Source organism: Podarcis liolepis (genome assembly GCF_965112155.1).
Source record: "Podarcis liolepis genome assembly, chromosome: 7".
NCBI lineage: Eukaryota > Metazoa > Chordata > Lepidosauria > Squamata > Lacertidae > Podarcis > Podarcis liolepis.
In genome coordinates, this window is record NC_139561.1 from 50,470,476 (window position 1) to 50,487,433 (window position 16,958).

The 16,958-nt window shown below is 44.7% G+C and overlaps 1 protein-coding gene across 1 annotated transcript in view; it reads left to right on the top strand.

Moving 5' to 3' along the window:
* The first annotated feature begins 13,840 nt into the window (after positions 1 to 13,840).
* The window catches only part of VAT1L (vesicle amine transport 1 like), a 59,348-nt gene continuing 56,230 nt past the window's right edge, over positions 13,841 to 16,958 (top strand). Inside the window, exon 1 of the mRNA XM_083515113.1 lies at positions 13,841 to 14,268. Coding sequence (XP_083371239.1) covers positions 14,048 to 14,268 — 221 coding nt within the window. The 5' untranslated portion in view covers positions 13,841 to 14,047. The remainder of the gene's footprint in view (positions 14,269 to 16,958) is intronic.

A 16,958-nucleotide genomic window follows, 5' to 3' on the forward strand; every position in this document is an offset into this window, starting at 1 on the left:
CCCAGCTACACCCCTTGCCTGGATCCTCTTCCTCCTTTTCCTGCTTCCCATCGTCCTGCCAGTTCATGACATCCAGCAACATCTGGAGGACCACAGGTTATCTACCCCTGGTCTAGATCAAAGACTCCACTAGATCAAGGACTCCTTCCATTCACAGAAGGTCACAACTGAATACAACGGGGGGGGGGGGGTTGTTTGCTTGGGAAGGCCCCAGTCCAAACTATATCATCAGTGCAGGTAATACTGAACCAATGGTCTGACTCACGAGAAGGCAGCTTCCTACATTCCTAAAAGGTATGTGATTATAGTATGGCTTATCTGACTTGGATCCTTTTTTTCTTTAGTTGAAAGGTGAGTTACAAATATCATAATGAACAAATAAATCCGTCTTTCCCTCATGCCATTTTCCCAGCATTTTTTCACTCCATTCTTCTTTAGAAAATGCTCCCAGAATGACTTAGGAAGATCGGTAGTGAGACAATCACTTTCCTCAGGTTTACACTCAGAGGAAAAAGATGGAGACCGGGGATAGCCCAGTTACAATTCTTATAGTGAGTAGCTGGGATGGAAACAGTTCAGGAAGCCTGTTCACCACCACCGAGGTATTGCTACACTTTGCTGCAGAAAAGATGCACATCTTGATAGTGTTTCATACTCATGTTGACAAAACTCCCTGCACCTATTAAGCTAACATATCAATAAGTCTAAGTATCTTTCTCCATATAGAGAGATTTGGATGGTGAGTGAGTGGGGTGGGTGAGGGGAGAGAGAGAGAGAGAGAGAGAGAGAGAGAGAGGGGGGGAAATGAAGATAACCTTGGCTGTGTGCAGTTTTTAAAAAATGTATTAGCAGCAGCAGACTTGGGGTGTAGTGATATCAGGATAACTTAATTATTTCCGCCAACAGAAGTGTATCACTGCATCATTTGAAAGCAGCAGGCTCATACGTTTCACCGCTATCCAAATGAAGTAGTGCTCTTTTATTTTCCATGCATATCTCCTCTGAGTTCCAGGTGCAGAGATCGTGTGGAGGACTATGGTTTAGTAGTGCACACAGTTGTTTATTTCATTAATGAAGTTGTCATAGTAACCACTTCACCTAATCCACCATCTGCTGTCCAGCAGCATCAGCAAAGTGGGTGTGTGCATCCAGTGGTTTTGCATCTGTGTTTTAAGGCGTTTCCCAATTGTAATGTGTGACCTAGCAGTCGATCTGTTTAGTGATAGGCTTAATCACTTTAATGTCAAAGAGACTTAAGTAACCAGGGCTTTGTTCACACATATGTTGAACATTAGCTTACCAGTTCTTCAAATCATTTTTTTAAAAAAATATATATGTATATTTCAACACAGTTTTTATATTGGACTGTACTCAACGTAGTTCTAAGGAGATCAATCCACCTGTAGAAGCATTTCGGCTTGCCCAACAGAACAATTTCCCCTTCCTTGCACACTTTTCTGGGGGTTCTTCCAATCCTCCAGAACAGATATGGGGAAAGTACAGTCCTTCCTCAAGAGAGAGGCATTTTTGTATGGTATTCTCGCTGAAGTATACATTTGTACGCACAGTTTCACCTAAAATATTGTTACACGCCATCCCAATCTCAGAGCAGTAAGAGGTTCCAGGGGTTTACCTGGGATCGAGTTTCCTTCAAATGAGGGACAGCTGAGACTGTGGTGGTTAACTTAAAACCTGAGCTTATTATGATGGGGCTCATAGTATTAACATCTCAAAAGGTCTTGCTTCTCCCATAGTCACAGCCTTGGAATCAAAACAGAAGTCAATCATGTCTCATGCTCTCTGGCTTCCCCTTGCTTCTAATTCAGCTCTCTCACACAGTTAGCTATTGTCCTTCTGGTATAACAGCCAAGTAAACTGATGAAGGCCCACCCATTTACCCTCTGGCACAGAGCAACTTACCGTATTTTTTGCTCTATAGGACACACTTTTCCCCCTCCAAAAATGAAGGGGAAATGTGTGTGCATCCTATGGAGCGAATGCAGGCTTTCACTGAAGCCTGGAGAGCGAGAGGGGTCGGTGCGCACTGACCACTTTTGCTCTCCAGGCTTCAGGCAGATATCAGCAAGCCTTGGGAGCTCGGCGGGAGTTCCCGCCGGGCTCCCAAGGCTTGCGGATAGCAGCCTCCAAACCCGACCTGGTTTGCAGGCTGGCGGTGGGGGAAAGCAGCGCTCCCCCCCCAGCCCCAAAGAGCAGGTCGAAAGGAACCCAAAGCCTCCGGAGCCCAGCGGGAACTCCTTGAACGCACAGAACGCACCTTGACTTAGAGGGGGAGAACAAGAAATTTTTTTCCCCCTGTTCTCCCCCTCCTATGGTCCGGTGCGTCCTATGGTCTGGTGCGTCCAATAGAGCGAAAAATACGGTAATTTGTTATACTAATGATGGTACTTGGGTGGGAACTACAGTCATAATCTCTCAAATAAACTTGCCTGACCAGTTCAGCAATGGAATCCCCTGCTCCCCATTAGATTTTAACCTTCACTGGATCCAGGATCCCATGAATATGAAGGTATTCAGGCATCATGCAAGCTAACTCTCCAAATTCAAAGCAATATGCATTTTTGTACACATTTTTTGATTGGAAAACTGCATTTCCAAATTCTGAGAAGTGCAGATTTTGAAAGATAGCCATGCTTCAGTCTGCATGTTTTGCAAAGTAAGTAGATACACATTACATTAAAATGAAAACCAAACGGAATTTATTCCCCATCTCTGGTGAGGACTTGCAGATATGAATGTTGTAGAAATAACACCTCATGGGCATAGCCAAGGGCAGGGAGGCAACTGCCCCTCCTAAATCAAGTAAAACAATAAAAATACTTAACTAACTGAGGTTCTGCCCCCCCCCCAACATAAATCCTGGCTATGTCCATGTAACACATCACAGCTAAAAGTCTCCTAACAATTCAACGCCTCAAATGCAGCACCTATAACTGCCATCAGTTGGTACATTCAGATAACACCACATCAAACATACAGTAGTCAAGTGTAGAGAAATGTAGTAATGGCCATGCATGTGTGAACCAGATGTATCTCCTTCCGCTTTCACATTTCTGACATTACTGTTCCCCACCCCACCCCACCCGTCTTGTGCATGCTGGATAGGGACTTGCAATTCTGGTTTTCCAGGAGGGTCATTAAATAAATAAACAAACAAACCCCTTTTAAAATGTCTTGCTGTGTTGTGATAGTATGCTTCAGGCAGGACATGCTGTGCCATTTCATCCATGCAAGTTGACGCTTCATGTTAGACTACAATATAGCAAGCTCTGAACAGACTGATGGGTCCGTAATGCGTTTCAGTCGACAGATGTACTTGTGTGGAATTGTAGTGTCACTGCAGCTTTATTTAGGTACAGTAGCTTGAGGCAGAGGAAGGTGCCTTCAAATGTTATAATTCAACTGACAGGTTATTTTTCTAGTTCTCAGAAGGATATGGGAAATTGTATGGAATCATTCTGCTTATAGGGACTCCTTTACCTTCCACAGGGCAGGAATATTTCCAATAATGTTCACTATATGTCTCAAGGACAGTAGGGTACCTTTTGAAGGTGCAGCACAGATCTGCAACATAGGCCAAGAAGGGTATATACACACAATGGAACTACAACTGATCGGTAGTGAAACTCTGGTTTGGGTGATTGACATCAACATATTCTGAGCACACTGTCCTGAACTAAACCTCCAGAGTTCCAAAATGAAGGGGTAAGGGCTGCTTCACACATTAGATTACATCACATGGCAGCAAAACCGGGGTTTCTGTGGTTGTTCACTGGACACACCTCCTGAACATCCTGTAGCCCATATTGGTGTGATTTTTGCAAATATTTATTTGGTACAGTTGCACACTACATTTTTTTATATACACACAACAATTTTAGGTGTAACGTGCACTTAAGAGGCATTTCTGACAAACTACGCTTGAGTCCACAAAAAAGTATGCCTCAATAAATTTGTTGGTCTTTTAATGTGACACAAGACTCTTCGATCGTTCCTTTTAAAATTTGTTGTGGGTCTTCTTACAAGACATTTTAGCAACCTAAGAACTTGACTCATACTGCATCAGATTATTGGTCCATAAAGCTCAGCATTGTCAACATTGTTTGGTAGCAGCTTTCCAGGGTTTTGGACAGGGGTCTCTCATATCCCTAACTGGAGATGCTGAGGATTCAACCTAGGACCTTCTGCATGCAGAAGCTTCAGACCCCATCACGTAGGGCTGGGAATATCTGCTACCTGACATCTTGGAGAGCTGCTGCCAGAACTGTAGGCAGAACGGAACTAAAACCATTTGTCTGACTAGATATAAGACAGCTTCCTATTTACCTTGAAGATGAATGGTTGCTGTTTTTTATTAATTAATACTTCTATTAATATTATGGTTTAGTTTGTGTTTTACTGTTTTGTGTGACATACATGTTCATATCGATTTTAGAGCTTTTTATTCCACCATTAAAATTATTGCTGTTATTATTCAGTGTCAAATGCTAAATATCATCACGTCAACTATCAATTACTGCCAAATATCAACTCAAAATATCATAATACGTTAAACATAGGTCTCAAATAGTTGGTGATGCTCAGTGAGTGTTTGGCACCAAAATTTACAGAGGAAACTTGATTGTTCTTACCATTTCTGCACACAGCCCCCATTTGCTCCTGGAAGCAAGCAGTATTTTCAACATTTTTGTAGTATAGTGCATTCGGTAATACCTACATACATATAAATAATATATAATAATTTACCTAATATATAAACATATTTTGCCAAACGTACATAAACATTTTATGCAAGCTCTGCATTAACACATTTTATCAGAGACATCTAGGCCTCAGGCAACAGCAAAAGAGGAAAGATGTCTTGGTAAGATAAGAGCTTCTGTATGTTTTAAAATGTGTGTCACAAAGATGCCTGTAAACCCAACATGTCGCAGCAGATGGGATTCTTTTCTCTCTCACGCCAAGTGTTGAGCTTGCAAGAGAATATTGTGATTTAAATCCTGCAAGTTGAAAACAATGCCCATCTACTTTTTAAACATTTTTGTCTAAAGGTTCTTGTCCAGAGCATGGTTTGAAATAGTTACTGAGTTTGCATTTAAAGGTGAACCTACCTAATTCACACTTTCTGAAATGGTACATATCTCACCCTATGTCTGCATCAAGCAGACCACACATACCAACAGACCATGAATGCACTTACCTCTCCCCTCTCTCACACAGACCACATAAAACATACATACCACCTTCCTTCTCCCTTTCTCTCTCATGCGTTAACACAGAGAGATCACACATACATCTCTCTCTTTGCCCGAGTGCATTTATCTCAACCACACGCACATACTGCTATTAATAAATAAAATTCCTCTCCGAATCCAAAATTTATCTCTAAAAAACAAGCAGACATGTGGGCTGGTGATCCCCCGCCTGCTACAAGTTATGCGTCTTAGTTTCCAATTGAATTCACCTCCATTTATCCTCTACATAATAAGGAGCTAGTAAGACACTTCTCATTACTCTGAGTGAATATTCTTCCGGATGAATGTTTGAACAACTGAATTATATAAAGTTTATTTCCTATATTTGTTCTGCAATACAAATTTCTGTTGTTAATAGTAGGCTTCCTTATTTAATTTTTTTATTCATTTTTTATTTATACGGGGTTTTTTAAAAAAACAAAAACACCAACCAACCACTAAACTATGAAATAAATAAAAATCATTGCTCAGAGCAAAGTTATGCAAGCCAATTTGCACACATGTTGTTTTTCATATGATTCCCTGGAGCATGCTTTATTCATCAACCTCTGGGAGAAGCCAGGCAAAAGGATGAGACTAAAGATCTATGTATGTATTTTTGATAATGTCATGAGACTGAATCAAATGAGGACCAATATTTTTTGTCTGACGTTCCCAACTAGAATTGTCATTCCGCAGCTTTGAATTAATGAGCCCCATTACCTTATATAACTTGCCTTTCCCTTCCCAAAGGAATTCAAAAATAATTTATACATTATCATCATTTTTCAGATACTGCATTTCCACTTATGGCAACTGGTCTTACTTCACTTGGAGACAGTTCCTCTTGCAAAATGGTGGCGAAAGGTAGTACTTATGTATCCAAATAAATATTGCCTGGAATATTTCCCCTGATGAAGCCAGGTTCACACAAAATGCTAAGCCTTTTTTTTTAAGCAAACAAACCAGAGTTGTCCCACAGATGAACAAATAAACCATGGTTTGTTCTCCAAAGCTTGGCCTCTTTTCCAGCTGCTCTTGCCTCATGCTTCTGTAGGGCTTTTTGTAATTTTTATTTATAGTAATAACAGTAATAATATTATTGTTAAATTTCTATACTGCTCCTCATCCGAGGATCATAGCGCGGTTTACAATATAAAAACACCAAAATGCATAACATTGTAACAAACCAAACAATCTCCCTCCCTCCCCAATTACCTCTCTCCCTGTCTCTGAGCATGTGGGGTGAAGGATTAAAACAACCCATGGTTAAGGGAGGGTGGTAAGTTAGCACCAAGCCATAATTAAAACACAACAAGTTTCAGAGGCCTGTAACAAACCATGATTTCAGATACTGGTTTTTTAGCAGTAAAAAGGCTGGAGTTAAGCTTATGGGAAGGTTTGCCCATAATGCTAAGCCACGTGTCAGGGCTGGAGTCAGATGCAGGCCATCTTGAAGAAGCAGCGTCAGTTGTCAGTGAAGTTAACACTTTATATAAGGAGAAAGCATACAACTCGGCAACACTTCCCAGCAGGTCTTGCCCATGCGGAGCAGTTTCCAGGGCTGAAGGTCCCTGCCATCCACCCCTTCTAAGGCTCCTCCTCTCCCAGATGTTTCCCACGCAATCTCAAACTGCATCTGTCCACCTCTGTCCTGCTCTCCTCGTCCTGCACATTTTTGGAGACTGGGGGGCGGGGGGAGAGAGAGCATGGCACCTCAGGAGAAGGAGACACCCAGGATACTTCAGCAGTCTTTTGACACCCACCCACCCCACTTCAGCCTCAGAGTCTGAATAGAATTATTTGACAAATTCAGGCTTCAAGCCTGTATGGCAAGGACCATAACCTGCAGCCGGTGGCTATATGCACACTTACTCTTTGATTGCATGTCTGAGTAACATGCATAGGGTTGCACCATCAGAAACGTAAGTCGGTAGGGGCCTTCTCACCCCAAACATGAATGCACTGGGTTTTCTCTTCTTCCATTTAAAATTGAACCCATTTTCATTGTTCCAAATGCTTCCAAAGCACATTCGTATGTCTTTTCACAACTGAAGGGGAAAATGCAGCTCCTAGTAGCAGCTCTAATAGCAAATTGCTTTGTTGCATCTATGATTCACTCTGACTTCTGCAGATAAGGGGGGGGGGAGGGGGATGAGCCTCCACTGAAGTTGACAGAAGGGGGGGAAATTAAATAATCATCTCAGATTGTGAATGAGCTTTGTGAATTACAAGATTGCTTGATACAGGGACGTGCCAGTTAAGATATTTTCTTTCCTCGCTTTTGCAGACCCACTTTTCATAATGAGGACAAACAAACCCTGAACCTGATCTCCCTACCGATAACTGTGGCGGACAGTGGATTATAATAACAGACAAAAATAGCTTTCCTGGATAGAGACTCTGGCACAAGCTATGCCATAAATTAAAAACATTTTTCATCTGTTAGCAATAATGTTTCATAGGACCAGAAAGAGAAAAAAGCAGGCAATGCAATGTGGCAGATGTGTGGAAGAGTCAAGGCAGTTTCTCCTTATATATTCCTAAACATTGTTCAGAGTCAATTTCAGACTAAGGTTGAGTCAAAATGATTCACATTTTTTGAGGTCCCCCCCCCCTTTGAAAAACAATGAACCATTAATTTACATTGCCCTCCCTTGCTCTCATTCACAGTTTCCCCTCAACTGCCACCAGTGATGTCATTGTGTAGCCCAGCCTGACTGAGGAGCTGGCATTGTGATGTCATTCCATTCATTGTGTGATCTCTGAAACAAAGGAGGAAAACGCCACTGTAGTAGCATCACAGTGTCTGGTGGAAATGGAATGTGGTGAATATTCATGTCATCAAAGTGACTAAGTCTCTGAAATACTTAATTTTGACACAGAAAGCTAAAAATGGTTAATATGCAATGCAGTCTTCTTTAGGACTTGATTGTAAAAGAAAAACCATATCATACATGAGTGGGAAAATATACAGTCTTGAGTTTTGACTGCAGTATAGCTCCATAAAAAGCCAATTGATTCATGGGGGGGGGGCAGCTATTTGACATGGACAACTGCAAATTCATGAGGTATCAAGTGATATAAACACACATTCAAATCTGTCTCATAACTAGATTCACAGAAGAATGAAGTTCCAATCCTGAGCATGTTTACCCAACAGTAAGGCAATTAAAAGTGGACGCGGGTGGCGCTGTGGGTTAAACCACAGAGCCTAGGACTTGCCGATCAGAAGGTTGGCAGTTTGAATCCCCGTGACAGGGTGAGCTTCTGTTGCTCAGTCCCTGCTCCTGCCAACCTAGCAGTTCAAAAGCACGTCAAAGTGCAAGTAGATAAATAGGTACCGCTCCAGCGGTAAGGTAAACAGTGTTTCCGTGTGCTGCTCTGGTTCGCCAGAAGCAGCTTAGTCATGCTGGCCACATGACCCAGAGGCTGTCCACCGGCTCCTGCAGCCAATAAAGAGAGATGAGCGCCACAACCCCAGAGTCGGTCACGACTGGACCTAATGGTCAGGGGTCCCTTTACCTTTACCTTTAAGGCAATTAAACATAGGGAAGTTACTTCCAGTTAAATAGGGGAAATAAACAGGCAAATCTTTTTCTTGCAAGGAGATCCAGGGCTTGAAAAGGTGACCCATCTACTTAATCTATCGAGCAGCTGTGTATTTATTTTGTTTTTAATGTGTCAAAATATGCCGCTCTGTTCTGTTCAGAATGGTATTGCACGTTTTATCATTGTAACACTTTTAGCTGTTTTTATAATTGTATATATTCTAATGTTGTAACATGTCCTGGGGCATAGTGGTGAAATATTATAAACAAACAAGCAAATAATATCTAAAGTGAAGTTGGGTTTCCTTACTATTTGTCTGGGGGTTGCTTTTCATTTTCTTTTTCAGGAAAAAGAAAACAAGGGTGTCTCTGAGCATATGCTCAGTGTCCTTCGTCAGGGAATGCTGTAGCCACAGGGCAGGGCTGTAGCTCAGTAGCAGAGCACTGGCTCACACGCTGAAGGTCCCAGATTCCACCCCAGGCCTCTCCAGGTATCACTGGGCATGTTCCCTGCTTGAGTCACTGCCAGTCAGTGTAGACAATACAGGATTTAACAGGCAAATGTTCTGACTCACTATGAGGCAGCATCCCATGTTCCATCCATTTTCCTGACCACCTGAGTGGCACCTAGGATTTGAGGACTTCTCCCACATTTCCTGATTTACATTTCCTCCCCCCCCCCCAACTAAAAACTGCTCAATTAGAAAACGTTCCTGTTGTTCTGGGAAGGGTTTGATGCAGTCTGATTGCGCCAACTCCTTTATTTCTTTTTGCTGGCGCAGGGTGCCTATTAGGAAGGAGATAGGATGGATGTTACAGGAGGCTCACAAAGAACCCAATCCCAACCTAAGTGGGTTGACACTTTGAGACAGTGGAAGTTGTCAACATGCCTGAAGCAAAATGCCCCCAAAAGAAAAGACCAGACAGAACAAATGAGCTAAAATTTCAGGAGTGCTTTTCCTCCACTACAGCATTCATTTCAAAAGCATAATTTCAGATAAGTATGTCCACAGGTGTGTAATTTCAGGTTTTTAGTCTGGTAGCTATAGTTAAGGGAAGGGAGTGTTCAGAGGAGAAAGACATATATAAAGATGGCTTAATTTGAACCACAGAAACTGTTCTTTAAAAATGAAGGCTCAATGATGGATCGTTGGGAATAACAACCCAAAAGAGAGTGTGTCTCTTCACATGTGCAGAGTACCCTGCAGTCCATGTTATCATACATACATTTACTTTCAAGGTGATTTCCCTGCAATTTGTGGCATAACTGAGCTGAGGGATGATTTGCAGAATCATAGAATGGAAGGGACTCCAAGGATCATCTAGTCCAGCCCTCTGCAATGCAGGGAGTGCCACATGTGCAAACAATGCAATGTGGTGTAGTGGTTTGAGTGCTGGAGTAGGACTGGGGAGACCTGAGTTCAAATCCAAACCCAGCTATGAAGTTCACTGCATGACCTTGGGGCATGAATCAGCTGAGGAGGCAGGGAGGGGTGGAGTGTGTGTGCACTTACTTTTGGCTAACTGCGAATGCAGCCCCCAGCCCAAAAAAAGCTAGCCAGCCCTAGATTCAGTGGCATAGGAAGGGGGGTGCGGTGGGTGTGGGGCGCCCCCGGTGTCATCACTGAGGGGGGTGACAAAATGCCAAAAATATGTGGTTTTGAAAAAAATAACTCCCGCACCCACCACACGCCCCTTCCTACGCCACTGCAGGAGCACTCTCCCCTCAAGTGATTTCCAGAAACCAGAAGCATTTCTGCCTCCAACTTTGCAGGCAGAGCGCAGCCTTTGTGGCTAGTAGCCTTCGACAGCCCTCTGCTCCGTGAATCTGCCTAATCCAGAGGCGTAGGTACGTGAGGTGGGGGGCACTGGGTGTCACGTCACAGGGCCTGCAGCATGCCTGAGCCACACGTCTCTCCTGAGGGGGAGGGCGGACTCCCTGCAAGCTCCATGCTGCTTTTTTGAGCAGCTCAGGGATTGCGTCTGCCCACTGCCTCAGCTGCCCTACAGCTGAGGGGGAGGCTACACAGAGGCTCCACGCAGCGCGCCCTACCTTGACTCACCCCGCCCCCAGCTGCAGGGAGCGCATGCTGCCCCGGGCACCCAATCGGCTAGCTACGCCGCTGCCTAGATTAATCAACTTCCCCACTTTTAACTCTTTTGGTTCAGTTCCTACATTCTAGAGCAGAAGATGGCTGCATTTCTTTCTGGACAATATGGGGGGGGGGGTCATATGCCAGCGTATTTAAGGCCAGAGACAAAAGTGAGCAAAACAATGAAAGTGAATTTTACCTTTATTTAATTATCTATTTCATTTATATCCCACCTTTCCTTCAAGAAGCTCAAGGTGGCATACATAATTCTCCTCCCTATTTCAGCAACCCTGTGAGGTAGCTTAGGCTGAGAGGGAGTGACTGGCCCAAGGTCACCCAGCGAGCTTTGTGGCTGAGTGGGGATTCGAACGCTGGTCTCCCAAGTCTTAGTCCTACATTCTAACCACTGCACCTACCATCTGTACAGTAGGCTATATACACCAGTATCTGCCTCTATAGTTTCTACCCAGTGTGGCACTGTGTGGGATCACCACCCAAAGCACCCCCTGGCACTTACCATCTAACAACTTTCACGAACAGGCCAGAGACCAGGGCAGCTGTTCCAGGTCTAATACTTCAGACAGCCTCATATGATTGCTGACAGCCCATCATATTGTTGTAGGTCACTATTATTATTCACATGTTGTAGGCGGGGAGTTTCAGAGGGAGTGGCTTGGCTAAGAGAACCTAGTAAAGGGGTGGAGAACCTTTTTCCGGCTTGAAGGCCATGTACTTTGTTGGGAAACCTTCCATGAGCCACATGATAGAGGTGGGTGGGACAATGGATGTGACTCTTGCCACCGCTCAGAAGGCTAACTGTCTAGCTAGACAAAGGTCAGAAGTTTCTACACATTTTTCTTTCTGTCCAAGCAAGCATTATTACAGTTCAGGGACACATTCCAGCCTGGTCACAAATAAAGAAAGAAAGAAAAACTGGAAGAGGGTGTGGAGCAGAGCCAATAAGAGGTTTGGTGTGGGAAGAGTCCTGAGGAGCAGTTGGAGAGCTGCAGAGGGCTGCATTTCATAGAATCATAGAATTATAGAATCATAGAGTTGGAAGAGACCACAAGGGCCATCAAGTCCAACCCCCTGCCAAGCAGGAAACACCATCAGAGCACTCCTGACATATGGTTGTCAAGCCTCTGCTTAAAGACCTCCAAAGAAGGAGACTCCACCACACTCCTTGGCAGCAAATTCCACTGTCAAATAGCTCTTACTGTCAGGAAGTTCTTCCTAATGTTTAGGTGGAATCTTCTTTCTTGTAGTTTGGCTCCATTGCTCCGTGTCCGCTTCTCTGGAGCAGCAGAAAACAACATTTTTCCCTCCTCTATGTGACATCCTTTTATATATTTGAACATGGCTATCATATCACCCCTTAACCTCCTCTTCTCCAGGCTAAACATGCCCAGCTCCCTTAGCCGTTCCTCATAAGGCATCGTTTCCAGGCCTTTGACCATTTTGGTTGCCCTCCTCTGGACACGTTCCAGTTTGTCAGTGTCCTTCTTGAATTGTGGTGCCCAGAACTGGACACAGTACTCCAGGTGAGGTCTGACCAGAGCAGAATACAGTGGCACTATTACTTCCCTTGATCTAGATGCTATACTCCTATTGATGCAGCCCAGAATTGCATTGGCTTTTTTAGCTGCCGTGTCACACTGTTGGCTCATGTCAAGTTTGTGGTCAACCAAGACTCCTAGATTTGACCTCCTAGAGCTGAGACTCTTCATCTCTGACCTAGAATCATAGACTTGTTGTGTGGGAAGGGACCCTGAAGGTCATCTAGTTCAACCCCCTGAAATACAGACATCACAGCTAATGAGTCCCTGACAGATGGCCTATCCAACCTCTGTTTAAACCCACCCCCACTTTCGTCATATTTACAGACGACTTTTAGCAGAAGTAGCTTGTCATTCAGAGCAAAGAGAAACTACATCTGTTAAAATCCCGTCTTCTGCATAGCTGTAAAAGTTACAGAAGCCTTAGCAAATGTGGCATAGCAGGAAGCTGAGTCGGGCCATGGGCCTCAAGACCAGGCTTCCTCAACCTCGGCCCTCCAGATGTTTGAGACTACAATTCCCATCATCCCTGACCACTGGTCGTAGCTAGGGATCATGGGAGTTGTAGGCCAAAAACATCTGGAGGGCCGAGGTTGGGGAAGCCTGCTCAAGACTGACCACCGACTGGTAGCTGTTCCTCAAGGTTTCAGACAAGAATGTGCCCCAACACTACCTGGAGAGACTAAGGATTGAATAGGCTCTTGGGGACTTTATGCATTTAAAGCCTGTCCACTCCCACTAAGCTAAGGAGTCTCTCCTTCTCATTGGCATGTCTTGAAAACACTTCAGCTACTTTCCCCAAAGCTCAAAACATCAAAGCACACAAAGTATAGAAATATGTAATAATAATAAGATTAATAAAAAACAAGGGCAACATTTAAAAAGGGGGGGGGGAGAAAACCTCTGCCAAAACGCACCTGAAGTTGTTAACAACAATAGCAATAACAGCATCCACCAAAATCCAACTATAGTAATAATGGGTTGTCGCCAAGTAATTCCTAATCAGGGGAGACCCTCTGAAATCAAGGAACCCAAGTTGACTGTGTGCATTAACTTTAACAGGTATCATTGAGTACCACCCAGTAATAATAAAATGGTGATGATTTAATGCAAGCCATAAGCAATAGGCCCTTTACAGCTTGGCAACAAAAAGAGAGCAACTCCCTGCCCCGATAAGCTTACACACCTGCCCATTCGTCACCTCCACGCTCGTTGGCGGGGAATAAATTTCCAAGGACGGCGGGAAGGTTAATTAATTAATTTATTTGCAGCGTCCATTTATTTATACGGCGGCGGCGCCTCTACTCGCTTGGCGATGGTCAGGCTGGCGGTAGGACCGAGCTCTCTCCTCCAGCCGGCTGCAGCCATTGCATACATCTTTCAGCATCCCGCCGCGCGCACACGCGCGCGCGCGCTCACGCACACACACTCACGCAGAGCCCACGCTCGCATTCAACAGGAGAGGGAAAGGCTGCCGGAGTGAGAAGGGAAGGTCGCCCTCTCTGCCTTTTTGCTCTTCTGCATCTCTCCCTCCGTCCGTCCATCCGTCCGCCCTTCCTCCTTCCCCCTTCCCCTCCTCGTCTCCGAGCAGCGCCATGGCCAAGGAAGGAGTCGAGAAAGCCGAGGAGACGGAGCAGATGATCGAGAAGGAGGCAGCCGAAGGCGGCGGCGGCAGCAGCAGCCCGAGAGGCGCGGACGCGAAGGAGATGCGCGCCGTGGTGCTCTCTGCCTTCGGGGGACTGAACAAGCTGCGGGTGTCCAAAAAAGTGATGCCGGAGCCTCAGGAAGGAGAACTCAAGATCAGAGTCAAAGCCTGGTCCAGTATTATTCTTATTCTTACTCTTATATCATCATCGTCATCATCCTTCCCACCCACCCACCCATCCCTCCAGAAGCATATTCCTAGGAAGACAGGAAACTGCCTTATACAGAGTTAGACCCCTAAGCTCAGCAGCAACGTCTACACTGACTGGCAGGGGCTGTCCAGGTTCCAGGCAGAGAGTTTTCCCCAGTCTTACATGGAGGTGCCAGGCACTGAACCTGGGACCTTCTGCATGAGAAGAAGAGGCTCTGCCTCTGACCCCCATCCAGCCCTCCCCCCCACACACACTCCTTGCCATCCATATTCTGAAGCCCTTCTCTGTATTTAGTGATAGCATCCGTGTTTCACTGGGCGAGCATTTTGTGAAGTGCCTTGGTAGCCTATCAGCCTGAGGGTGGACAGGAGAGAGATCTTGCTTGCCCTTGGGAATGAATGGATGGGATATGGGAAGCTTCTTTGTGTGCTCACCCCTCCAAGACACTTTTGCAAAGTTACAGGCCAGTCCTAGGCACATTTTCCCAGCAGTACAGTGGGGGCTTGGTGTCAAGTATAAGGGTGCCACCCTGTGCATGTTTACCCACAAGCAGGTCCTGCTTAAGTGCAGTGTGTCTTACTCCCAAGTAAGAATGCATCAGATTGCCAGTATACATACAGGGTGAACCTTTGAGGCATTTACTCAGATCTAAAACTGCTCAGTGGAGCTTTCTCCCAGGGGAATGTGCATAGGATAACCACCTTAATTTACCATTATTATGGTGCTGGTGATCACCTTAATTTTCCATTATGGTGGTCCTCATTCTGTACAGCTGAATGGGAGCCCTTCTGCTCCTATTGCTTCAGCCTTTTGAAATGGATACGTGGACGAGGTTAAGAGCTGGGAAACAGCATTTTGGCCTTCTGTGATTCTTTTCTGTCAGTCTTCCCTCTTCTCCCATGTTTGTGACTCTGCAGTTTAGTAGTAGACTGGCTGGTTTCCAAGACACTACTCGCCTCAGCATCCTATTAGGTTTCTTGTATGGTGTGAAGTTCTTTTTCTGTCTGTCAGCCATGCATTGATTGCATTTGGTTACTGTGACCCAGCATTGCCTTCATTCTGAATGAATCCCCTTTTCCCCCAGCTGAGTCTTTTCTCATCTCTACATTTCTCTGCTGCCTGCTAATCCAAACACATTTTCTCATGGGGAAGCAACTCAGTGTTTGCTGTTATTGCTAGTTTCCTGCATTGTGTGTGTCTAGCAACTGTGCTGAGGTGGTCCAACGCTTGGGCAAGCTGATGGTAAAAGATTGGTATTCCAACTTCTAGGCCAGTGCTCTTCACCCCAGGGACCAGAAATGTCATTGCTCTACAACTCCCATCATGCTGAGCCATCTTAGACAATGGTCAGGGATGATGGGAGTTGTATTCTAGAAACATCTGGGGACCCATACGTTCTAGTGGTTACTGGCTGTTGGCTATTGGCATCTTTCTGAAGCTAAGCAGGTTTAGACCTGGTTATTGCCTGAATGGCAGACATGGGAACCACATGTGATGCTATACTGAGTCCCTTGATGGAAGAAAGGTGTGGTACAAATGTAATAAAACAAATGTACAATGAAATAAATATTAGAATGAATTTGATGTAAGATTCAAGCTAGCCGGGGGGTGGGGGCAGGAGGTCAATGCCCCTCCTGTTCTTGGACAAAGTTAGGTACTTGAAGGTGTTGTAAATAAGTTGAGGCTGCAATCTCAGGTGTGCTCACTTGATGAAATCAACTCAATCAAAATCAACAGGACACCCATAAATTTATGGTGTGGATGTGACCTGAAAATGATGCAGCCTAGACACATATTGGCCACCTCACTAAGAGCTTGGCCTCCATTTTGTTGTTTACCCCCTCATTTCCCCCTCATAGAAGGGGTCTAGACTTCCATGATGGCCTTTATGCTATTGAGTTGTTTTCCTGCTCCCACTTGTCCCTAAGTTGCCCCCCAACCAAGTTGTCTTTCCCTGGAAAGAGATGGGAGGCTGGGGTTTCCTTACACGTCATACAATTAGGCATGGGGATTTGCCTGATGATCCTCACTGTGCCTATGAATTTAGGCATTCAAGGGCAAGCAATATACAGTGTAGGTAAAGTGCAGGTGTGCTTAGATGTATATCTGATTTGGTCTGCAATTCATTAAACTGCAAAAAGACATTCACCATAACAGTTTTATATGACCTTGTGGTGGAGGAAGCAGGGACTGAACAGCATGCACTTTGCATGAAAATGCACATTTTTTCTGAAGCCAGTCCTTACATGCACACTGCCCTTTTCTCAAGGCTAAGTCATTAGCAGCTGTCAGAGGTGAGCTAGGAATTGGAACCAGCAAGTCAGAATAGAGGAACACAGAGAAACACTATACACAGCAAGTCCGCGGCACTTAATACCCCTTTGTGTCCTGGAGGGACATAGGAAATGGCTTTACACCAAGTTGGTCCATCTAGCTAAGAATTGCCTGCAGTGACTGGCATTGGCTCCTTAAGGTTCCAAACAAGAGGCCATTCCCAGCCCTACCTGGAGATGCCAGGGATTTAACCCCTGACCTTCTGCATGCAAGACAGTTGTTTCTTTCCCACCCATAGATTTTATTAAAGTTTGAAAAAGGCATACAAAAGTTAACATCAAATACCCAATATTTTTTAGAATATCAAAGATAGAAG